Here is a 26,914-nt window from a genome sequence, read left to right as displayed (position 1 = left end):
ATAATGCGCTTAGTTTATATTTGCAACTGTTTGTTATATAGATTTAATATCTTTATCTATGCATTTTTGTAAAATTAATATATTAACATCGTTTAAAAGGTCCAAACATTAAATACACGTTGTTAATTTTGCCCTTTAAACGATACATTCTTATTTTGTTATCATCAGTTCATTCATATTTGATTCCAATTTTTGTAAGAGTTTACCCGGTAAATGGTTTAAAACATATTCAAGATTCATATCTGAAATTCATTCGTTATTAATTCATCAAAACAATTTAAGCACTTATCACAATTGCTTTCTTCCAGTTGAAGATGATAATAATTTCCTCATCAAAATGGCGACCAATGTGTTTACGCTCTTCTGGATAGTACTAATTGCATTAAGCTTAACTGGGTCCGTGCTTTCGTCGCACGAGTTCGGCATCAACAGTGAAGCCTTACCGAACAAGGTATTTTTTCAAGATATATTATTTTTGAAAATCGCTTTTGGAATTCTTACTAAAACAGGACTGTAAAACGTGTGTGTGTGTGTGTGTTTGTGTGTGCATCTCCAATTTAAATCACCGTGTGGTCTTGTACAATTGTGTTGATAAAGCAATACTATTCCATTGGAACTCCATTTTTGTTCAACTATGTATCAATGAACTGTTTCATTTAGCAAAGAGATGAATGCCCGTGTATATTTACAATAAAACTTCATATTATGGATACATTGTCTATGGACATAGACAATGTAAACATGTAACATATTCGAATTAACCAAGTAAGGCATATTAACGACCGAAATAAAATGCAAAAGGGGCAAAATGTTTTCTTCAACATTAAAAAGTGCATGGTATGAGAACTGTTCACGAACAGTACAAATAAAGAATGGTACCGTATTTAAAACATAGGGTAATTACTTCATAAATTAATGCGCAATACTGTTTTGTATAAAATAAGATTTTTGAATTGGTACGACTGAACACAATAACGTTTTTTTAAGTTGACTAATCGTTCAACGAATACATACAATTTAAACAACATTTATCAAAACATGTGTTTTTCTCATTTTAAACATGTTCCATGTTCTAATCTTACAATAGCATTCTTCTGTATCACGAGATGATAAAACAATGACATGTTTTTTTTACTTTATTTCCTGCTTTTTATTGGAAATGTTTCATTAAAGATGAAACTAGTTAAGGACATAGATGACCACTTATTGTTCCAAGCGGTATTGATGGGTAATTGTGTAATCCAAGTTTTAAGCCGTTCAATGGATATATCTGGATTGAAAAAGTTTCTTGTAATTACTCTAATAAATCTCGTTTTATTTTATTGATACATACAGACTCTGCAATGTTTCTAAAAAATGCTTTAAAAGACGTTTCTTTATTTTCCATTATTTACTAACACATATTAATTAGTCAAAAGAATTAAACATTTGCTCGTTGGCTAGTCAATATGGGCAGTAATGGGGCAAACTGATGGTGCTGTACCATTAAACGCTTCAGGACTTGCAATTTCTATATGCAAACATGAAATGCATAACGCGGCCAATGAATTTCAGGTGAACACTAACATTGGCAATGGGAAAGAATACCGGTGCTGGAACTGCAACAACACAGACGTTCCAGTCTTTTTTATGCCTTTGTTCTGCCACAACCAGTGCTGATACCGATTTATCAGGACACGTGGCATCTCAATATCATGTACGATTTCGTAGTGCTCAAGGACTTGAACCATCTAGAAGTGCGTACTTTATATAAAGACGTCCAACGTGTAGTGGGGTTATTTCTTTTAGCTTACATTATATTATTCCTTATATATACTCATTTTCCCTGTAATATCAAAGTTCTGTCTACATCCGGTGTCTGGTGGAATAACCGGTTTTTGTATAAAGTATACATATATACTGTTATAGTTCTATTTATAAGATAATTACACTATTCTCGTATTGGAATGAACTTGTTTTCAGTAAAAATATACAGTATTCCTCTTTTAGACTTTAGCAAATGTCAAAAAGATGTCGGAATAAGACAACTATCAAATTTAAACGGCATCACTCTAGTTCATGTAGACTAATTTTAAAACTCCTACTATAACGTGTTCCTTCGATGTTCAGGCAAGTTTCAACGTTCAGGTGATCTCCAAAGATGGCTATACTGAGCTGTGTTATGTGTTAGGAGATCGCTGTTACATCCAGGATGTTTGTGAGAAGCTGTCTATGAGGGCCTTCCCCTGTCCGATTCCAATGGTGAATATATAAATCTATTACATCGATATTAATTTCTGTTATCAGTATTCTATACTAGTTGCTTTATAACAGTTCATCAGTTTAATTGGTTATTGAACTTAATTGTTATATTAAGGATTTTAATTTTATTTAAAATTAGACAATGTCGTATTGTAAAGCGTTATTTTTATGTTCAGCATCTTTTAGTGAAAATATTATCAAGATAAGTATTTTGTGTTATACTCTTTCACGCGTAATCTATAGCATAGAGACTTCTGAGTGCCTGATTATTATAGGGGAAGTATAGTGGCGCCACAACAACCGAACTACCAACGTTACCGTTCATCGTCACTGGAGAGTTTCTGGTCGCCATGCACCTGCGGTCAAAAGGTGTACCCATTGGTAGCCTTCAGTGCTTGATGTGCATTAAGTAAGGAACGCTTAATAGTCCTTAAGAAGCAAGAGGAAATTATGATCTTTGCAATTCTCTCAAATGTGGAGACATATTTTTTCCCTATTTCCGGACATTGGGATCTGCTTGATATCCCTGTAGAGCTTTCGTATTTTACATGGTGATCACCGTAGTCTTAATTGGTCTTCATTGTAATCTGGTAAAGACGTTTAAACGCAAAGGTCATGTTGTTTTAAGAGCCAATCGCATTTCCCATTATTTTGGAGGCAGGCTTTCATCATAAAATTTGAACAGGAAAACCGTATTTATGTAATCTTAATATAAAGAACGGTATTTATTTTATGCTGATTTTTATATTCCTATTTTTATTACTGTTAAAAGCCATCTCACTGTCTCACATTTTCAGCAGCAGCAGAACTGCGTATTGAGATCATCTGAAGAAGGTGGAGCCAGATAAAATGGAACAAGCCAAAACAGCCATAATTGTGAAGATAAAAATTCAACGACATTATTGTGCACCTTATAAAACTCGTGAATTAGGATGATAATCACAGTGGTAAAAACCTCTATGTTTGCATTTATATTGAAGAGGAAACAAGCATTTGATATAACGTTCTTGGCGAAATTATATTTATTGCAGTGTGAAGCTAAAGTGATTATTTTCAAGGCATCTGGTACGGACGGCAGCTATAACATTCAATGCAGAGCGTATAAACAACCGATTGACATTGTAGTAAGTGTCGGTAATGCTTCGAGAGTCCGCACGAAACACATTTTTATGATTTAATCAACACACAGTAATTTACTTGTAAGATGGCGATTACTTTACTTACTATTATGATAACTTATAAATTATTCAACAATAATTGATAACATGCATAACAAGTGGATTCTGCATCGGATGTGCAGTGTGTGGTATTACATTGTTAAGAACTACAAATCGCTATATATATAATTATTATTATTATTACAACTAAATATCAAAGACTTATGTAAATTGCGTCGACATTTTACTATTGTCATTCATCCGCAAGTCATAGCTTTAATCATGATTGTTTGAACAAATTGTGACACTGAACTCAACTCAACTCAGCTCAGTTTATTAAGTAAATAACGGCAATCGGTCCAAAATACACAGTAATTTAAACAAAATACAGCACATGTTTGAAGTTGCGAACACATCATCTTACATTTTAAAAATATCAGCGTGTTAAATGTTATTCATTAGACGATACACATACGTACACAATTTCAATAGTGTATTACATACATCAATGTACCCTTCAGAAATCAATATTTAAGACTTTAAAATACATAATCGCTACTTTATGCTCAAGGCTGTAATTGAATAATGCTGAAATATGAAATTGTAATATGCATGCATCATAAAAACGAATTTGCTGCAATGTAAATTCAACACATGGTAATTGTTTGAAGTAGGAACACATCAGTAATCGTAAAAAAACACAGTTACAAGTAAAGACACAACAAAGTATGTCTAAGATCGAACGACTTCTTTAAATATTTGTACAACTCATACATGCATGTATTTGATCGGCATACGGTACATTTGATCAATACAACGTACAGTTATTCGCAAACTGTATACAATAGGCTGCGTTACCACGCTCACTTGTAATTAACATTTGTGTCGTGTTCTGAGAAAACTGGGCATTATGCTTGTGCGTAAATTGTCATCCCAGATAAGCTTGTGCAGTCCGCAGAGGCTAGTCAGGGACGACAATTTCCGCTTCTATGGAATTTTTCGTTGAAATTATGCCTCTTCTTAGCAAAAATCCAGTTTAGGCGGAAAGTGTCGTCCCTGATTAGCCTGTGCGGACTGCACAGGCTAATCTGGGACGACACTTTACGCACATGCATTACGCCCAGTAATCTCAGAACATGAAACACATTTGCTCTGGTTGGCACATGTCGAACAGAGTTTGCGACACATCATTAACAATATATTTAACTCAGTCTCCAATTTTCGAAAACATTTTAAGTGTTTAGCTACGCATTTAATCAATTGAACGGTATCGGATAATCACTATATCAATCTTGTTTACATCCTGTTTTTTCAGTTAAATTGGATATTTTTCGTTCTACATCCTATTTGTAACCTGTAAAAAATGCCGTAAACAGCTCTTATTGGATAACACTATTAATTATACACTTTGCATTGGTTAGATTCGTTTTAGGTTATTTAATTGAAGATTTATCAACATGATTATATTAGGTATAAATTAGATGCATTCAATTGAAGTATACAAACAAGAGAGGATTGCAATACTGTATGTGCCTCCAGAGGTGTTGGATATTCGAATAAAAAGGTGAAGTTTGATTTTGATAAACATAAATGTCTTACAATTCTTCGCTTGTAAATGTGCATAAAACTTAAAAACAAAAAATCAAAGTATTTTTAATTTTTTATTACTGTATGTAAGTTTTAAAAATAATAAATAGTTATACCTGTTTCTGAATCTTGTAATTTAAGGTGATAAAATATTTAAACGGAACACTAATGTCACTCATTAATCACTAATTGGTTAAAAAATGCTTTAATGATATTCAGTTGTGTGTTGTTTTTTTCATAATTTTAGCTCCGCAAAATCTGTTTAGTCCGTGGATACCCATGTTTCTGTGTTTGTCTGAACAAACTAAAGACATTTGGGCATTTATATTGTTTTAACAAATTTGTAGATTGACTTACATCAGACACGATGCATGTGTTCCTCGTACTTGTGGTGTGCCAGGTGGTGCTGTGTCAAGCACAAAACCAGACAACCACCAGTGGTCCGATGAACACAACATCTCCTACGACAACTAGTGGTCTGAAGACAACAATCATTCCTACGACAACTAGTGTACTGGAGACAACAAACATTCCTACGACAACTAGTGATCTGAAGACAACAATCATTCCTACGACAACTATTGTTCCGATGACAACAATCATTCCTACGACAACTCCTCCATCACCCACGACTACCACATGTATAGTGAGTCAAATCTTTTTCTTTTTTTTAACTTTAAAATTTGACAAAACAACAAAAGTGACATGGGCGATCATATCTATATTGCTTCTCTATTCTTTCGCCGTATTTTGTTATTATGCTGTTGACGGATGTTTGTATGCATGTATTGTGAGGTCACTGTCAGTATGACCAGGTGCGAAAATGGTAGAAATAACAAATAGTGGTCCGTAAATATGTCTGTTTTTTATTTAAAACCCTAAGACAATATTTCGTCCACTTATTAAAATAAACTCTTTTTTTAAGTATCGAATTATTGTAAAACGGTTGTTACATAATCGCGAATGATGCCATTGCCCTACATTTTCGTAAACTCGCTGTTTCGTGATCACGTAATTTCCCCCCAAGTAATTACCAATACAACGTGAATACAACGTGAATTTATTTACTAAATAACTTTGTTTTGACTGTTCATTGAGCTTATTTCTTTTAAAGTGTGACTGCATGGTTTTGTCAAATATTTATGAATTTATACAAAATGTGTAAAACAAACTTATTATACATATATTTCAATATAAATTTGAATAAAAGTTAAGAAGAACATGTGTCGAAAAATGCGAAATAAGCCATATATGTAATTCTGAAATCGAAAATGTCTGTACAGACGAATTCGCCAGTTTATCATGCATGTACGACGTGAATCTAAATCTATTTTTTTTTGTGCAGATTTGTTCATACGACACAAAGACACAATTTTGTTTTACGGATCATTTTAATTTCCTGCAACGATATCTTATATACGACACACGAACACTAACTCCGATCCTAATAAAAAGACGAAATATCTTCGTCACAATCGGCTCGGGGTTCTAATTTTACTTTGCTGCATTTTATAGAATTCGTCTTCAATGTATACTTTTTCTGGCCAATTTTGTGTTATTGTAACATGTTTTTTTTATCAATATATTACAATTTAACACATATAAAAATCGTGCAGTCTTACTTTAATAAAATATTTACGAAAAAACTCTCTCAATGCTTTTTGCGTAGGAACATCTTTTCTTCGGTAAGACGTCTCTTTTCTGTTCAGTCATACAGTAAAACAGCTATCCAAATGGCTGACATGGAAAATTTGCGAAGAACACTCTAAAAGTAACCGAATAATATCGTCAACACTGGTTTGATACATACGTCCCTAAGGCATTTTGTAGATAAATGCAAACTTAATTGAAGAGTCGGTATCCATAATATTAAAATGAGGTGTTGACTTACTAGTAAACCATTTTAAAAGCAGAAACAAGATCTTGACATTGACGAGTGGAAGCTTCAATGTCCAGAATTACCGAAATCCGCGTTATAGAACGTGAATTTATTTCATAAAAATGACACGACTTATTGTTTTTGTAGCACTTTCTAAATACAAATTGATAAATGTCATATAAGCAGGAGTGATCATCTTTCAGGCGAGTATTTTTTTCTAATTTCGCGGTTGTATTGGCTATTAAAACTATTGGTTTGAAACTAATATGATTGTCAACTAAATTGTTAAGTGCTTTGAACAGTAAACTATTAATATTTTGAAGAAATAATTCTTGAAATTGTTGAAAAGTGGCAGTATTTAAAAAGGATTCGTTCAACTTCATAATCACAGCAATAAGCATTACATACTAATGCCATATTTGCAGTCTGTTTGAGGTACAACTGATTCTTAAGATTTAAAACACTTTAACTGCCAATCATACGTTTGCTTTTTTAAATAATAAAATAAAGAGGCTGTTTTAAAACAATCAAACATAACACTTATAATACATAACATTTAAGGACATATTGACAATACTCGGTCTTCAATGCGTTAAGGAATATATTTTGTATATACTAAATTCTGTTTGCATATTTTACGCACAAACATGGCTACGTTTAGAAATTCCTTTTAAATAAGTGTATTAATATATTGAATAATATCGTATACTTTAGGACACACTGAATCTCAATGAGGGGCAAATATTAATTGCATAATATTGACCAGCCCGACGTCCCAAACAACGCATATACACACCAAAGCTGAAGGCAGGCTTTAATTATTTAGCGTTGACTTTTGAGTTGTGCTCCGTGAACCAAGTATATAAATAGACCGTGTATAGGCATTTAAAATGTTGAATTAAGCAAAGCATGGTATACTGCGGTCCTATCTTATACATTTTGAGATTTTGTGTTTGGTTATACACCACAATATTACGGTAGAGCACTACACAGTATGTGCCGACAAATAATACATGTGAGATTAGACTTGTTGATGTAAGCTTCATTTTTCTCTCTTTGCAATCCTACACATGCATTTCCCCCCTGCGACAGTGGACATATAAGACTATATTTAAAGTATAGATTCATACAAAATATGCAACGTATTTAAGCATAATGATTTGGCATAAGAGAGTGCAAAATATATAATTCTAAGTATACAGCATGGGTAATAAATGGTCCTGCTAATTCTTTAATGCTTTCAGGTATAATTCAGCAATTAAATTGTGATCGAAACATTTTCAGTGTCAAACGAATGGAAGAAAAATATAATTTACATTATTAATTGACAATAAAGTATGTTATTGTAAATAACTCGAATAGCAATAACACAAAACATAAATGCACAATCTTTGGATGCACAATATGAGTGTTTGCCATAGTTATAAATATATGTTATTTATATCTTTGATAATATGACACACATACTAACGCTTGCATTTTTAGCCGCCCACTCCCCCGAGTGTGCTGACCGATGGCGAGGGAAACAAGTATCAGATCGTTTACAGTCAAGGAGAAAATATGAAGATTTACAACGGCAGCAACCTGGTCCTATCGGTTGTCAATTCTGGTGTAAGTTCCGCTTCAGAATTAAATAGATGTACACTTTAATATAGGACTCTAAGCGGCGTACACTATTAATTTATATTCGTGTTTGATAATGGATGTTTCATAATTGGTAACTAGTATTCATTATTGTTGGATAAGTCTGTAAGTTGTGTTAAAACTTGCTGAAGACAAAATACGTTAAACGGTTTTTGTTCACAGATTAACGAAAATGTCATTGATAAAACATATTTTTATCCGAAGGATTTAAACATTCGTTCATAAGTTTAAATCGATAAATTAAATGAATTACAAATGTATTGGAAAAGTTTAAAAAATTCAAAAGCTATGAGGAAGTCTATTCATTGGACCTTAGTTCATGTTACGTTAAAGTCGTTCTTTGTTTTATAGGGTCTGATTATCGAGATACCAGCCGGAAGGGACGTGTGCATCATCAGAGATGTAAGGATTGAATTTGGCGCTTCTTCGCGATTCAGTTGTTTCGTTGCACACGTATTACATGCATGATGATTCAATTATTATGCGCGTTTTTGCGTGTGTCAAAAAAAGCAATTCATTCGAATCTTGGTATTTTCTAGTTATCAATGGATTATTAATGGTTTTCACTGATTCAATAAAATTTGGTGGGCCACGATATAAATAATAATATAAATTATAAAATCTCAACGCAACTGAATAATATTAGGTCCACTACACAATAATCATATTTTGTATATCTGTACTTGGCAATGCTTGTAGCCGAACGCAATGGGTGACTGCTTTGATGAGGTGTCATACACAGGCCCGCTGTCGAGCGCCGCGGAGGTGGCGTGTAGGCGGAAGATCGTGGTTAAACAGATAGCAAGGAAGTGCGAGAATGAGGCGGAAAGCACCAGAGCTGCAAGAGGTATTTTGAATTTGATATTAATGTACTTAACTCAACTCGTCACACGCATTTTGTATTAGTCTGATAATAACTTGAATGTTTGTAGCAAGGCGTTGAACGTTAATGATGCACACATAAATTTGAAGTGACAACACTGTGAGAGTAATACATATTGCTGTCTCATACGGTGCTCTTTTAGGGACAAAAGATTCGATCTATGTATAACAGATATGCAAGCACGATATGATATTGGATTGAAATATACACCTACCATATATGAAGGAGGAAAATCCAGATGCGACAACGCAAGATTATGATGCGAAATTAGTAAATCAAGGTTTTGCAGCGTAATCTATTGTAGTTCGCCCGTCGTCATCAATGAAAAAGCAAGAAATTGCGAAAATAATGTCTCAATCTTGCATCGTATTACGCATTTGTTTTCGTAACCTTGCATCGTGATTTCGCATTTACGAGATAAAACGAGATAACACAAAAACGCCATGCGAGGGCACGATATTACAACGCGAATTCACGTTGCGAGATAGCGAATTAAATATCGCTATATTTCCACGTGTTTTCTCGTTTTCGCTTGCTCATATGTCTAAAATACATCTATTTACGTATATTAGAACAAACAAATATATCATGTATTGAAAAAAAATAAATATTTGGAACCATTAACATTTAGCATAAAACAATACGCACCTTTTAAAGACAATAACCTCTTTGTATTTTTGTCTATTTTTCAGCGATAGTGGCAAACGTCTTTTTGAAGTGTTGTGTTTGGATACGGTACCCGTGCTATCCAATATGCGTTTATAAACTGCACTGCGGAAAGTGGGTCTGCGTTCTTAGGATCTGGAAGATGTGCCAGGTTCGGTTCTGCATCTCCGGATGGACGGGGCCCTTCGTCTTACCCGGGTCGGGATAAAGTCTACACCATGGCCCTGTGTTATCATAGATCTTACGACTGATTAAAGTTCCGACTGAATATTTAGAGCACAATGAATACAAAATCTATATCAATATTTTCCTTAAATAAAGAAATGTGAAAAAATAAGGTAATGAGTATATTCACTGAAATTAAGTTAACATAAAGATTTGTGCTTAGCAATAGTACTTCTCCAAAACTGTTTAACTTAAATAGGTCATATGATGTTTGATAGGACGGACCCCAGAAATCGAACATTTAGATGTGCGATTTCTTAAGACTGTTTGAAAAACAGAAGATAGTTTTAAGTCAACGACATCTGAAATTTCACTGACAATGTGTTTTAATGAATATCTGTAGCACTTTCTCTTTTCCAGCTAATTTAATAATACAAAATTATTTCGAAGAATACTCCGTTGCAATCGGCAAAAATAGAATCAAAGGACGTTTCAGTCACCAACAGTATGTGCTCCGTTACTACTGCAACTGATGTCCCTATTATTCCTACATAAAACTTTTGTATCTCGGCTTAACCTTTATTTGTCTGAAATAAAACAGTTTTACACTCAAAATCGTTGGAGTTCAATCACTGGATTACGATAAAGATCTATAAATACACATGCATATTTAAAGATCTTTGATTGCCATGATACACAGCCACACACAGCCACGAACAAATAAACATGCGCATGTGGTATTTATCGGTTTTAAAATGAACGGCAATATATATACATATAATAATAATATATATCGTTCTCAATATTTACACTTTGATGCTAACACAATTATTCAAGACACCAATACACTTGAAATACTTCATGGTGTAGTATATCTAATAACAAAAAGCAAATTCATTATCTCTATATACCATTCAACAAAACATGACAAACATTTAGTAAGCAATTCTACGCAACAAAAAATATTAACTACATAAACATCTATCCCCAACCAAAAGCATTTCCACAAGTTTATGTATCACAAAACGAACATTAAGATGCACTATTCAAAGCGAATGACAGTTCGCAATGAAATTATTTAAAAAAAACTACCTGATACTATATTTGCATATGAAAATTGTGTTGCGTGTTTCAGACTTCATGTCAGTATTTGCCTCATACTCTATGTGTATGTATTATAATGGAGACATTTAACAAAGCAACCTGATCGGTCTTTATACATATTCGTTAAATGGACCAAATATGCAAATGATACATATGGTCGCTGCTTCTCAACTCAAGAAGATACTCGTACTTGTCAGTCAAGGACTTTGTTGACAAATAATGGTTTTATTTTTTAGCCTCATTCTGGGAAAACTGGGCTTAATGCATATGGGTAAAGTGTTGCCCCAGATAAGCCTTTGCAGTCAGCACATATACTCAAGGACGAAACGTTCTGCCTAAACTAGATTTTCGCTAAGAAAAGTCTCTAAACGACTGCACATGCTAATCTGGGGCAACACTTTACGCACACACATTAAGCCCCATTTTCCCAGAATAAACCTAATTTGTAGCAGGTAACAATTTCCTGTTTTTCAATAACCCAAAGTATTAACTGCAAGCTCTAGGACAGACAACTGAAAGGTGGAATGCTAACTTTATGTATAATGGTTCATTTACACTTTACAAATTAAAAGGCTGAATTTCACGTTAAACAATTTTCGGAATTTTTCACTTTAAAAAAGCAATCAAGATGGGCATCAAAATGTGATCGTAATGAGGCATTTATTTGAGAACCAATCCTTTAATTTACTGATTTTTACTTTTAAACATAATACGAAACTTTTTGGACATACCATTCACGCATGTTTTGATTTATTTACCAATAACAAGGTTTAAGTTCACACTAAAGGTAAGTCAATTATAAAGTAACATCACAAATAAATTAAATTAAAAAAGACTATGTTCACAACACTGAGAACTGAATGCATATCATTGGTACACAACATCATATGAGAATATTAATGACAATTTGTTTGTGCAAAAACCATCTATTGCTATTGATCATTCATTTAAGAAATAATATTTTTTTATCATGGTTTGTTGTCGAATAACCCACAGTAAGGAGTATAGATGCGTAGGAATTAAATCACGAGTGCGAAGCACGAGTGATTTGATAACACGCATCTATACAACTTACTGTGGGTTATTCGACAACTAACCATCATAGAAAAATATTATTTCGATTCTAACACGATTCTAATTGATTTGGTTCAAGTTTTAGGACGTGAACTATATTTTTCAATACTCCGCCCTTCTTAGTACAAAGTTCACTATTTAGTGACGTCATTGAATTGTACAAACATATGACGTCGTTTTCATTTACAAATATTTTGCAAATGACCTCACTTTCATTGAAAACAACAATCGTCGAAACTTAATGACGTCACGTTTATTGATGCTACTGAAAAGCTGACATGCTATAAATGTTTTCTGAATTACGTTTCCTAACAAATAACATTCTTTGTAGGCGTGGTTATGCCAATAATCACCAAATATACAATTAGTTGTTTCATTACACTTATATACATGCTACATTTATAACATTTCTTTTTGAGCGGGTTTTAGCACGTGCATTTTACTGCAATATTTTCTTTATTTATTCGGAACTATTTTCGCAACATTAAGCTCCGCCCATAAGTTATTGCAGAATAACCCACGCTTGATTTCCTTCTTTGTCTATAGAAAACAAGTCACGTGCCGTGTTAGAATCAATTATATACACTGCATTTATTACATTTCAAAGAATTATTGATAACTATATGCCTAAGCTATAAAAATATTTATCACTCACTTTTTAACCTAAAAGTTTAGTTGTTTAAGCACATGAATTACATTAGCTTTACTAAATGCCTACATAATCTGGTATATACAATGTAAAAGTACATATTATTTGGAACATGATTTAATCGGTTAGAAACATCAAGGAACATTATGTCCACTGAAAACCAGACTAGCCTATCCATCATCTTTTCCCATATGCTGATAGGCTCTTCGGACTTTCAACGGAGAATTTGTATTATAATCCCTGTGCAGCCTATCTAATGGACCAAGCTGTTGTCATAACGCTGATTGTCATTGAACAACTTCCTCATCGTCGTGGAGCTGGATGATGGCGCATTTATTTGGTAGCTGACCTATATTAATATATAGAAATTATAATAACAATGTGCATACTATTACTTCTGCAGAATGAACATGTATTGTGATTCACAGAATTATGTGTTCAAGCTAGCCTGTTACTTGCAAAATATAGCAACGACCCTAAAGTTAACTATAAGGCTAAATATTTTTTATGTAGCTACAATTTTTGTTTATATAATACAAAAATCCTATTCCAGGAAACAAAAGGGAGAATATGAATCTGCTTTGTAAAAATGACACTTGGCAACACCACAAAACCAGGTTTTCAACATTTAGGGTAATAATTTAATTTAAATAATTGTGCAATATGCATGTAAACTAAAAACATACACAATTTCGAAACAGTACAACCATCCAAATGCACGCTGTTCAGACGAAACATTTTGTGTTTAGAAACAGCTACATCTATCTTACTTAGCTGAGTAAACATGTTAGCTACGTTCAAACAAAATTCATATCACAAATTGACAATATCTCCATCCAAACTGTTCAGAATTTTTTTTAGTTACATCGGTCTTTACCTTAGCCCCACTGGCTCTAAGTGAATCCCATTGCTTGAATCCTTTTTGTAACAACAAAGTATTGTAGTATTTTCACCAGATTATTCCCAATGTGGGACGTCTAGTTTTTCCCCTGTATTTTTTATATAACCTTCACATTCGTTAACTGTAAAATGATATCATTCTATAATCGCTTGTTACAGCTGAGTAGCTGATAAAACTCCAAAGATGACCTTCCCCCCTCACCAATTTCGTATAGTTTTTCTCTGACGGATTTCACAATGTTTCATGAAACTGTGTACTCACAAAATTTATATATGCTCACCTGTTGTAATGATACATGTATGTTCATAGTAGTATGTGACCTGTGAAACATAATAAAGATTTGTTCTGTTCTGTTCTGTTCATAAGAAGAGCAAGTAGGTTTAAATTATTACAATTATTGAATGATACCAGACAATGTATACTGATACCTCTTGCTTATTTGTGTATAAAAGCATTTAAATTTAGAGCCGAAAATGTTAGAGAATATTTTGTGTATATGATACCTAACTGCATATTTTTCTAAATCAATTACGGATTTTGATCATCCACTTAACTTAGAAAAAATGTAAAGGGCCTTCTCTTACATATTACATTCTCATAAAAGCCATAATATTAGTAAAAATGCATACCCAACATTGTTGTTATTTTGACGCGTGTGTATTTATTATTATTTTTTTAGTTATTTTGACGATGAGCTGTATATGTTTAAGTCGTAAATAAACTATTATGTTTATATGTTAATTGTACCTATACCCAGCTTCGAGATGAATATTGGGGTGGGGGGGGGGGGGGTAACGTTAAATATTTGAAGACAAATGGTTTGTCCTCAATAACTGAATTAAATTATGATTGGTAATGAAACTGAAATTATAGATCAAGACTCTGTTAGAGTTGCAAGTGACATGCATGAGGTCAATTTCAGTGTCAAGTCTTTTTAAATTATTAAACAGATTCCGATTAAATTTAAAAACGAATTGAGCAGTTGGAATGAAACGACGAGCACATACTGCTTTTTAAAAAGATCGCCAGACCTAGCAAAATGTTATATTTTGGGTTAGTACTGTGAAGGTCAAATTTGTCAAATATGTTTTTACAATTTTTTTTACTAAAACACATTCGGTAAGTGCCATTATAAATTGAAATATATAAATGTCTTTGACTTAATTTATCAAAAGTAACTGAGCTATTGTGATACACCTGAAAGTGAATATGCTTGTGCCGTGTTTAAATGCATACATGAGTGTTAGCGTCAATTTTGGAGCTGGTGTAAAAAAAGCCTTAGTTAAATCACCTTTTCCTCAGATAAAATTCTAGGAAAAACTGTAGGGCAAAGATTCAATACCGGCACGTTGGAGCCCAACTGATCAGTATCATCATCATTTAACTCGCACTTGTACAATAAATACTGATAACCAGTTTGAGAATATGACGGAACATCTGTGCCCATTAATCAAAAGTTATACCTAACGGTCAAAGGTCACATTTGAGTATGATGCATCTTGATCGAAGATCGAGTGAAAAAATAATACTTAGCTGTTTATTTTATTGTCATACCTAAGCATTATATGTAGCATACAACGATTGTTAATACAACACTCAAGTTTAAATCTCTCAAATGATGCACATCATGTACTTGTTAAGTTCTCAGCCTTTCGTGTTCGCATGATAACGAGTAACCAAAATAGTGTAAAACAAAGAACAAGTTTTATAAACTGTCAGTTTTATTATCCCAATCACAAAAAAATGAGAGCAAATTAATGTCAAACATTTCTTGCTGTATATATTTGAATTTAATAAAAAAATAATATTTATTTCAAAAGTAAGGTTTCGTCATATAATATCATTTTATGCGTTTTATCTGTTACGATTTGACTTACAACAGCAGTTGTGTGTATATTCTTAAATATTGTTTGTGTATAAACCACGGTCAAAATCGAAGAGGCGTTTAGGTTTTCCCGTGCTCGTCCGTCTGTTTGTCCGTCGACTATCTGACCTTCTGTTTGTCCGTGCTCTTTTCAGTGGGAGTTTTGTGATGCAAATATCATTAGAAATGTATTGTGCTAGCGTGATAAAAATCCATGCATGAACTTTTGGACATTCATATTTTTATTTGATTTTTTTTGACGTTCCTTTACATCATGCAAATATATGGTTCAACTTTAGTTTCGCGTAACCGAAAATAATTTGTCATGTATTGTTAAAACTTTCAAAACTCGATACTTTAGTAACTTTACAACATCTTTTTTAATTCATTATTGACTTACACACGTGCTTTTGTTAAGTTTTACACTTACGTTTCAATTTATCGAGATTAAAATATTGTCCACATTGTGCTTAGAGACAAACATGGTGATGGGATTGCTTTCGTAAGACGAACACTCTCTCATTTGCTTAAAGTAAAAAAAGAGTAATACCTTAAATAGAAAATATTGTGCTCGTGACCAAGCAAAAGAAACTTTTATAAACGATGCATATCTTCATACAGTCTTCAGTACTGTCTTTTTCGTTGATTGGGATACAAACTTGTTACATTATAATAGTAGCATGTTTTAGTAAGCAAGTTATATTGTATGTAATAGACGGTTGTCAGATATTCCATGGTAAGGAGCATGTAAACCATAGCAGGTGAGACAACGCACATAAGAAATTCGTTGCAAACATTAGTTTATTATGTTCCCCGGTATCGTTTTTTTCATTTAACAAATCAACGCATTGAATGAAATACCATATTAACATGTATAATCGTATATAGATGTAACCCAGATCAACACAATCCTAGACCTTTATTTTAATTTGACCCAGGTCTCCCGGTTCCAAGTCAGAAACTATCGCGTTAACATTAAATGCTCATACTACTAAGTTATGCATTCAATACAAAAATATGCACACGGTTAAAATGAGTTTTTTTACGGTTTAATCTGACCTATTGTTAATTTTTTTTTTGGTAAACTGTTATTAATTAACAATTTCCAATAACAAACAAAATCCAGAAGTGCGCGAACTTATTGGTAACTGTCAGCCAAATAAGACAAACAAACATTCGTTAATCCACATTGTTAATGTAAGTAATGTTTCATTGGCCTTACAATATCAAATTTCGAGGAAGTTTACGCTTTTAAAATAGAAAAGTTGAAGGTAAATGCGTCATCAACGTTTATATGTGTGTAAACTTTACCTACTCACTTCGTTACTATCTCGGTAATGCTATACTTAATAATATTTAAAACATATTGTATTATGGTTTAAAGTCGTTATTTTAGAACGTATATGTATGTTCTGTAACAACGCTGCATTAATATTAAATCTGCGACATAAATAGATTATGCGGTAGTTAAATTAATATTTAAACAACATCTTAAATACATACCAAAATGAAATAACTTATTTTATAGTAAGTATATTAAGTTTACTCAACATAATTATAACTCTTGTATTGGTCATTATCGGATATGCCGATTACACCGAAGTATCTATGTGCAAGGTATATTATAAACATATACGTGGCATTGCAATGTTTGTCACATGCACGTGTATGCATAGAAGTTACAGTTTCGTGGCAATGAATTTGAGTGAAACACAATTATTTTTTGGCTTTATCGTTACAACTGTATTAATTATCTGTCTCTCAGGCGTAACATATAACAATAATACGCTAAAGTACGCAATCATACACGCATCGTTTATCATGTTATGCAATATGTGTGTCTTTTCTTATCTTAATTTATTTTAGGCAGATATTAACAAGTGTTATGTGATTATGTTTTACGTTCGTAGTGATTGTAAGCACATATCATATGTTTGTACATTAAAAATGCTACTATCATTCACTTTCTTTTGCATAATTTTTTATGCATCGCGCTATATGTGAAGACCTTGAATATATTGAATCTTTAATCTATTTCATAATTATGTACAATTCTGTATAAAACGTTAAAGTATGTCAATTTGTAAAAATACTTTTAAATAACGACGCCAATATATCCTTAAAATTACTGAAAAATAATAGTTGAACTCCTATCTAAGAACTGAAAACTTGAATTATGACAAGTTGTTGTAGAGTCAATTTACTTATTAATTGATATGTAATACTTTTCAACAATATTTATTTACCTTAATATATTGTTTCAAATTAGTATTGTTCGTTTGTGTGCCTTCGTTCGATTTCTATTGTGTTGAACAATTTATCACTTACAAAAAAGGACCTCAAATTTATTATTTAATTTATCTTATGCAGATATGACTCTAGTTTGTCTGTTTTATGTTAAAATAAAGACCGTGAGAGATCGTTTAACCAAATTCATCAGAATTGCAACGTGTTCGTTGCTGATTTTGTATAGAGATTGTGTTACTATTGTATGATTTATCATTATATCTGAACAATTCAGCAAAAATAACAATTTATATACGAGGTATGTAATACATGGTCGTGTATTAAACTATATGGCTGTATTAGTTGTGAAAGTAGACGGATTATTATAGACCTTATCACTTAATAAACTTAATCTTCAATTTTCTTAACACGTCTAAATTCTGATAGAATAGTTATTTCAATAAAAATTCCGATATGGCCACTACATTTAAAATTAACAATTGTACAAATAAAGACATCTATTTTGTAGAAGTCAGATACATTTACCTGTACACAATATACATTGCATAAATGTACCCTTTAGTGTTTTCGAAGCCAGCATAAACACATACACTATTTTGTAAAGCCACACTATACTCGCTGTTACGGTCCTAAAGATTTAAATTGAATGAATGAGAAAGTTAACACGGCAAAAATAGCGCAGTAGAGCTATTACGCAAGCGCAAATCCTATTTAGGTCAAGTAAATATAAAGCTGAATGCTAAAACAATTATGTGATAATTAAGGATGTGGCCATATATATGATATCTAACCATAAGTCGTCATGTAGAAACATCATACGTTTCATGAGTTTCTTCCAAGATGCTAATATACATAATGTAAACTGATTTAAACTGAAATTATTTGTATTGACCGTTCTAAAGCGGTGATACAGTCAAATTTAAATTATTGTTTATGTGTTTTTATTACAAGCGTTGCTCATCTGCGGTCTGCATATCCCTACATTTTAAATCAATCAATACATGGGGCAACTAAACGCCAGAATATTGAAGCAGAACGCGATTTTAATTATTTAGGAAACGCATTAAAAATACTGTAACAATAATTTTAAATAACGATTATTTGGTTGGGAAAGCTGAAAACCTTTATTTATATTTCATCATTCACATGCAAAGACTTTGAATAAACTTTGGCAACAAGTTTTGAACTATTGGATTTCGTTGTTTGAATAATGTTGACAATTTCATTGGAAATATACCGCTGCTCTAAAACAAAAGAGATTGCGAGAGTTTATCTCAGGTTTTGGAAAAGTTTATTTAGGATAAACGATATCATTTTTAAAGTAACAACATATACTGAACTATGACGTCATTCATTCTACACTAATTGATACGTATTCATTATACAATTGACATCATCCAACATAATGTAACAATTTGCAATCATTCGCTAAAAATAAAGTTAAAGCTAAATCTAAGTTTTATCAATGCAAACACTTAATTGTATACAGTATTCAAAGAATATAGCAGACCAATTAACGGCGCAGTATTTGTTATACTTTCATTGGTGTGCACTGGATCACAATACCACTAGTGTAATGACCTCACGGTGTATGTATACACATTATTTCGCTTTAATTTGACCTCCGATTGATTAGAAAAACAGAAAGTGATGAAAACTAAATCGAACTTTGGACAAGTAGATCTAGTTTAATAGTCAGGTAAAAACTAAAGTACTTTTTCTCGATACTTGTTTCTGATTAAGCGATTTAAACAAATAAACTTTGGCCTGAGATAAAAAAAAAAGAGATTTGAACGTGTATGCTCACGTTTTCCGTTTTCTCAAATCGCACGCACAATGCATAATAGTACTTTTTACATATTATTGACGTTGACTGGAGTATTCTATTTTAATATATTTTTGTAAATGTGGGCATAGTCAGAATCGTAGGGTTTAGCGACTTTGAGTGTCATACCATCGTACTCGTCTCCTTCATCGCATGTTATATCATCACCTGTTGCATCTGCTTTATAAGCAGTGCGTGGTATATGATTATAAACACTAAAATCATCTTTTACATGGGTCACTGCAGCTGAGCTAATATCATAGTCGTCTTCTGAACTTTGGACCAGTCCATGTTTTTGCTCATGGTCATTGGCTTTTGGTCGGTCAATCTTGAGTTTGTTGTATACATTTTCCAATGTAACGGCATCGGGTCCTGGTGTTAAGGAGCTGGTTGTGTAGTCATAAATAAAGTTCGTCTCTTTCACGTGTGCATATGGTCCATCAGTATCCCGTATTGTGTTGTTATCTTCCCCCATATTTGTTTCCTGTGGTTCAGTGTAATGCTTAGCATGGTTGTTAACGTTTTGCTCACATTTTTCCAGGATAAAGTAATTATGATTAGCCGCATTGTCACCAATGCTTTTCGCGTAAGTCATATTTTCTTTGAATTCAGTTTCAACTCCCGAATGTTTATTGTTTTCTGCGTTCCGATTGTCATGCATAATTCCTCTGAAAATAAATCAACCGTAATTTTAATATTTAGCACGTTATTTTAATATTTAGCACGTTCAAATACACGTGAACATATTTAAAACGTACCAAATGTATCCAAAAGGTAAAACAAGATTAAGCAGGTGATGCTGCTAATCATACAATTGGTCCCTTATTTGCATCAAATGACCACTTGTTGTACATTGAGACACACAACAAACCCCATGACAAAAAAAAACAACAACATTGAATGCAATTGGAGAGTCCACCTTGAGATGGTCAACGCAATCCCTTTTAATGGCTGTTAAAACTCACACCTGGACCAGATTTATCGATACAAATTGCAAAAGACACGATTAAATGAGAAACAAATGGCAAAAATGCTATAGAAAACGTTGCAAGATTACAACACATTCAAATAAATACAGTTTCCGATTTGTTGCTGTTGTATAAGTCTTCCTCAGAAACAAATGGTCTGATGTATACGAACGCGTTTGTTATAATTGTTCTTCACACTATTTATACTTATTTGAATAATATATTAAGAGATAATATTTTTAAAATGAACTCAAATTGCCGTCAACTTAGACGAATCACTTTAAAAGATTACCACCCGACACACCATTATGAAGCAATTTGTACATTTTACAATGCCATTTAGTTAAACCTTTACAATTAAGTATGACCGTGGCCTTACATGTATTAGTCTTGCCCGTTATGAGCTCATAAAATGTGTTCCCTTTTTTGCTGAGTCAGACTCCTCCCGACATTAAATTGCGTTTCAGTCCGACATTGAAAGGTAGCCATCTTGTTACAGCCCATTTGGAAATCATGGCATAAAACAGTGTTCTTCCGACAACGTTTCGTTAACTATTAAATGCTACTTATTTTGTGAGCGATTTCTTCTAAATATATGTATGTAATTACATAATTATGTTTATATTGATTATTTGTTTCAATTACTAAAACATCGTTTGGTTCTCTTTTTGCCCAACTTTGCCTTTTTACGGAAAATAACTATAGTTGTATTAATAAGATAAATACAACGTCATATTAAAATATAAATATATGAATAACTATATAAGAAATATGTAAAAAAGTACTTTTGTTATTTACGTAAAATTTTTACGTTTACTTTCCTTTAGCAAAATCAGCTTAACGCATACCTTCTTTTGAGCATAATAATGACCACGGCTCCTCCAACAAGAAACAGGAGACCAACCGAAACACAGATACCGATGCCTTAGGCGGATGACTCTAAAAATACACCAACAAATAATCGTTTATTTCACATATACATAAACAGTTGTTTGAATTGTGTTATCATGGTTATGTATAGTATACCGACCAAACTAAAAAACACATCCAAATCGGTATATGTTAGGATGCATTTGAAGTACATCGCAAAATTAAACAAGTTTTGTACACGCGTACCGTGAGGTATTTTTATGTTCAATTGCCAATATGTTCAATTGTCATAAACCGCTGACTATCATTAACATGACAATATTTATTTTCAAACGACATTGTTTTCTGTGGAATTAAAGTACACTGCTTTATATCTATATATACATTATTATATTTTCAAATATTTTCATTGGAAATATATTTAACAGTACAACTTTAAAAGCCACAATCATTAACATCATTAACATGAAAATATTTTTTCAAACGACATAGTTTTCTGTGGAATAAACGTACACTGCTTTATATCTATATATACATTATTATATTTTCGTTTGAAATATATATAACAGTACAACGTTTAAAGCCACAATTATTTGGCTTCGAAAGTTACGAGACAAATCAATATTTTCAAAGTTGGTGGGTTTGCTTTCCTTCATTGTTTCGTCATGACTAGTTGGAGACGCTTAGTCCGTTGGTTATATCGTAAACATTTTTGTCGTTGCTAAGCTATTTGTAGAGCCAACTTCCGTTGAGGCGTCTGGAGTGACTTTCGTGGTATACTTTGTATCATCGTGGTGTCTAGTAGTGTACATGAGTGTCGTCGACAAGCTACGTTCAGTACCAACTGCATTTGTAACGTCAGGTGTATTCAATTTTGTTGGGAAAACACTAGTCACCACACATGTTGATTGGATATTTGAAGGTGTGACTGTAGTATACTTGGACGTTTCTGGTGGTCTAGATGTGCTCTCAGTTCCTGTGTATATAAAATAAGTGAACAGTTTATTGAAGAATGCAAAAAGTTTGATAGTTTGTTCCATGGTTCACCGTAGTGTACTTTTAATGTATCATTTTTTTCTTATTGATGAATTTATAGCTTCTTAATGGCTCAAACACCTTTTATTATAAATACAAATGTGTTCTGATAATTAATCAACACTTATATTGAAGAGTGGGATTGCAAAATCTTACAACATACTGATCCCGGTATTCGCTCGAGTTTGTAATAACCAACTAATCCCTCAGTAACAACAACGCTGGTCTATAATATCAACCAATTACAGCTAGATTTAAATAATAACTGTCGATACGGTGTGCTTTTTTAAAACGATTTTAATAATGACCAGCTTTATTCGTACTAGCAGATTAGTGGGGTTTTCGAAAAGTTAACTTTTCTGGGACACATATATTGCCTGTACATCCAATCGCTTGATGTCCGTTCGTATAATAAAAAAGGCCATAGTAAAGTGACAAACTCATACCTATCAAATGGGCTCAATGTGAAAAAAGAGCCACATATGTTTCTATTAATTACAAATATGTATGGGAACTATTGTTTTTTAAACACGAGAGGCGATTCAATAAACGGCAATTAAATAGTGCACGTAGTTTTACCAAACGGGTTTATCAATTTTCCTTTCTTCTACGCATGGAGCTATCAATATGATTAAGATGACTATTGTCTATATAGAAACAATGGATGCTTATAGTTATAATTTACAAATTATAGCAACATTGTAAACGTGCGACACAAAGAGCTCTTTTGGTGAAATTAGCGTTTTCGACCCAAAGCATGCTGCTTCCCTCGAGAACAATCACAGGACTGTCAGTTGAAAGTCGGAAAAATAAATCTACAAAATAGTTTGTGATTATTAAATACAAACTTAACTTATATGTCACACACAATGCATTGATAATGCTTAAATGTACTTAGATGTGATAGTGATCGCAAGATAAACAAAATGATTTGTGTTTATCACTAAATGTAACTGATCGCATTGCGGATTTCCTATTCGTTGAAAAACTGTCCTTTTTTCTGAAATATTTTACTCTATAATTATCCAAATATCTAACCTTTCAACGAGAGTTTTATCAGTACATTTTCTCTAAAAATTCCAGTCCAGTGGTAATGGCTCGGAACTTCAGTAAATATGGTATTTGTAATGCTGCGTTCAAATGACGGATACCGTCCATTTGTTAAGCATTATTTATTCCCAGGACACCATGCAGTGGTTGCAGTGTCATATATTGTAGCAGTTGCTGTGATATCTGCAAATGGACAAAACAGGCTTTGTTTGTAAACTATGTAATTGTTATATATATATTTATATATATATATATATATATATATATATATATATATATATATATATATATATATATATATATATATATATATATATATATGTGTGTGTGTGTGTGTGTGTTCACACATTACTTCTTACTTGTTGTAAGAAGTGCTTACATACTTGAAATAACGTGTTCTGTTCAATAACTACATACTTAAAGTAACGTGTTCTGTTCAATAAATTAGTACTAAATAATGAACATGTTGCTTACTTCAACGGACACGTATAAGCGCTTAAGAATAAAGAAATAATTTATATGTACATTTAGTAATTGTGTTCAATACCAACTGTTTGGACTTTGGATACGTGAATATTTAAGAGCGCCATCGTGATAACCAGACTGGCTGGATACACGCAACCAGAATTATTACATTACTTTAAAAAAAGTTGTTAAGTTGTAATATTTTCATATATTCGGTAATAAAATTGTACTGGGTACAGGTACCAGGTAAATACCAGTTAACTATACATAACGCAAGTACTAGATTTATCATGGTAAACCAATGAATGCAAATTGTGCATACGTGGTGAATTATGTTCATTTTTTATATACAATGATCAATCTACTTGCGTTATTTATAGTGTGAATATCGTTATGTCACCTATTTTCGCGATGTACTTTCGATTTCGCGAAATGTTATTACTGAATATTCTGACAATATTAACTTTTTTCAAGTAATGTTATATACCAGTCGTGATATTTTAATCAATATATACTAATAATTGTAAAAAAAATACGGCATTTTAGAACTTTTGTTTTTTCATCGTTTGTGTTTGACGGTCCCTTTAAACTTAAATAAAGGATGACACAGTCAGCACAGTGAGCAAATGTGTTCCTAGGCTAGGTAGAGAAAGGTCGCAGTCAAGGCCATAACAAAAGGACATTGTGAGCGAGTGGACGTCCCTCTCCATGGATGGACTACTCAATGAAGCCCACAGGTGACCTGACTGATAACGTATGTGTCATCATCCCGTATCCCACTGCCCAAACGCCAGACCGGTCAAGGGAATGATGATGAGGATGATTATGAGGATGATAATGATGATGAATATAATGAAGAAATAGAAGACAAAAAAGAAGAAGAAGATGCTGATCATGACAAATAAACATACGAAAACCAAGACGATGACGAAGAAGATGGAGCAGAAGAAAAAGATGATGATTGTGATGATTATGATAATGAGGATGATTATTATGATTATTATGATGATGATGATGATGATGATGATGATGGTGATGATGATGATGATGATGATGATGATGATGATGATGATGATGATGATGATGATGATGATGATGATAATGATGATGATGATGATGATGATGATGATGATGATGATGATGATGATGATGATGATGGTTATGATAATGATGATGATGGTGATGATGATGATGATGATGATGATGATGATGATGATGATGATGATGATGATGATGATGATGATGATGATGATGATGATGATGATGATGATGATAAAATGATGATGATGATGATGATGATGATGATGATGATGATGATGATGATGATGATGATGATGATGATGATGATGATGATGATGATGATGATGATGATGATGATAATTATGAAGATGATGATGATGAGGAGTAGGAGGAGGAGGACGACAACGACGACGACGACGACGCGAATGCGCTCGAGAACTGGATTTATTGCCCTTGATATCAACACAAGTTACATTTGTGAACCTTCCAAACGTAAGGTTTTCAACAATGTTTTCATTTTAATATTGCCAAACGCGTGTGTAAGGTTTTATTTAAAATATAATATTATTTATATTTTGACAAGATGAAGGTTTTCTACTACATTCGTTAATTTTCTTCGCCAAAATTAGTGTTGCGCTTCGGTTTTGAGACTGTAGTCGTGATATATAAACTGGTCGTATTTTCAAAAGAAATCACTGTTTAAACAAAACTTATGTAATCAAATATGTTACTGTATCAAAAGTATCATACCATTTTTTACACCCGACAGTCATATAGACCAGGCATATCGGCTCTTGTCTGTCATGTCGTAGTGTTCCCTGGGTCAACACATTTAAGAGTTATACGAATACTTTATCTATGACATTTACACATATGTTACCAAGCCAAAAATGACTCTCATGTAAGGTGCACATCCTGTTATAGTCTGTTTTATATTAAATTTGGTTAAAATAAAAGCGAATTTGTACCTTTATTTAATAGTATAAATACATAACTTTTTCATCAGTTTTCATAAGTGCATTAATGTATCCGTTTACCTGTTCCATGTGAAAGGTTTTACGCTTTATTGAATATTAAATGCTGTGCTATACATGTTAAATCATGTATATATAGGATCTGGCACGAGTTGTCATACCAAACCACATTTTATTAAACTAGTTCAGGAATTTTGTTAGTAAGCGAGCCTTTGGCGAGCTTACTAACGAATTTCCTGGACGAGTTTAATAAAATATGGTATGATATGACAACGAGTGTCAGATCTTTTTTATCACATGCTTTTAAATGAGCAAATAAAATAAATATTTACGCAAAAATAATGATAAATCCCAAATGTTGTTTACATTTCGTGACGTCATTTGACATTACAAAGTCATTTTAGCAAAAATAACAAAATACGATTGGTCAATAAACGAAAACTAAGCCAATGAAAACGCTTTAAAATGTTGTATTAAACAAAAAAAACATGTTGTATTATATGGGAAGCAGGGTATAGCATGTGATAAAGAGCTGAAATGACAAAATAATGTATCCATACGTTATGCATGGTATTAACACTTATTCGATTTTTTACGGTATAAAAAATAACTTTGTTTCCGTTGTTTTATTAATTTAAAAGTTGTT

The 26,914-nt window shown here is 32.6% G+C and overlaps 2 protein-coding genes and 1 long non-coding RNA gene across 3 annotated transcripts in view; 1 reads left to right on the top strand and 2 right to left on the bottom strand.

The window, feature by feature from the left end:
- Positions 1–26,914, bottom strand: part of LOC127837716 (uncharacterized) — a 191,383-nt gene that overhangs the window by 114,496 nt on the left and 49,973 nt on the right. The gene's annotated exons all lie outside the window — the stretch shown is intronic.
- Positions 2,110–3,225, top strand: LOC127837724 (uncharacterized). Its single transcript, XR_008029451.1, has 3 exons — positions 2,110–2,241; positions 2,517–2,650; positions 3,039–3,225. It is a non-coding gene; the product is annotated as an uncharacterized LOC127837724 (long non-coding RNA).
- LOC127837717 (uncharacterized) lies at positions 19,399–23,987 on the bottom strand. The gene is made up of 3 exons (XM_052365026.1): positions 23,798–23,987; positions 21,703–22,700; positions 19,399–20,554 (listed from the first exon to the last, which is right to left on the bottom strand). The coding sequence occupies exons 2-3, from the start codon at positions 21,714–21,716 to the stop codon at positions 19,945–19,947; spliced, it is 624 nt and encodes a 207-aa protein (XP_052220986.1). The 5' UTR covers positions 21,717–22,700; positions 23,798–23,987; the 3' UTR covers positions 19,399–19,944.

The sequence above is a fragment of the Dreissena polymorpha genome, chromosome 7, assembly GCF_020536995.1.
Source record: "Dreissena polymorpha isolate Duluth1 chromosome 7, UMN_Dpol_1.0, whole genome shotgun sequence".
Lineage (NCBI taxonomy): Eukaryota > Metazoa > Mollusca > Bivalvia > Myida > Dreissenidae > Dreissena > Dreissena polymorpha.
This window is presented reverse-complemented; position numbering and strand designations above follow the sequence as displayed.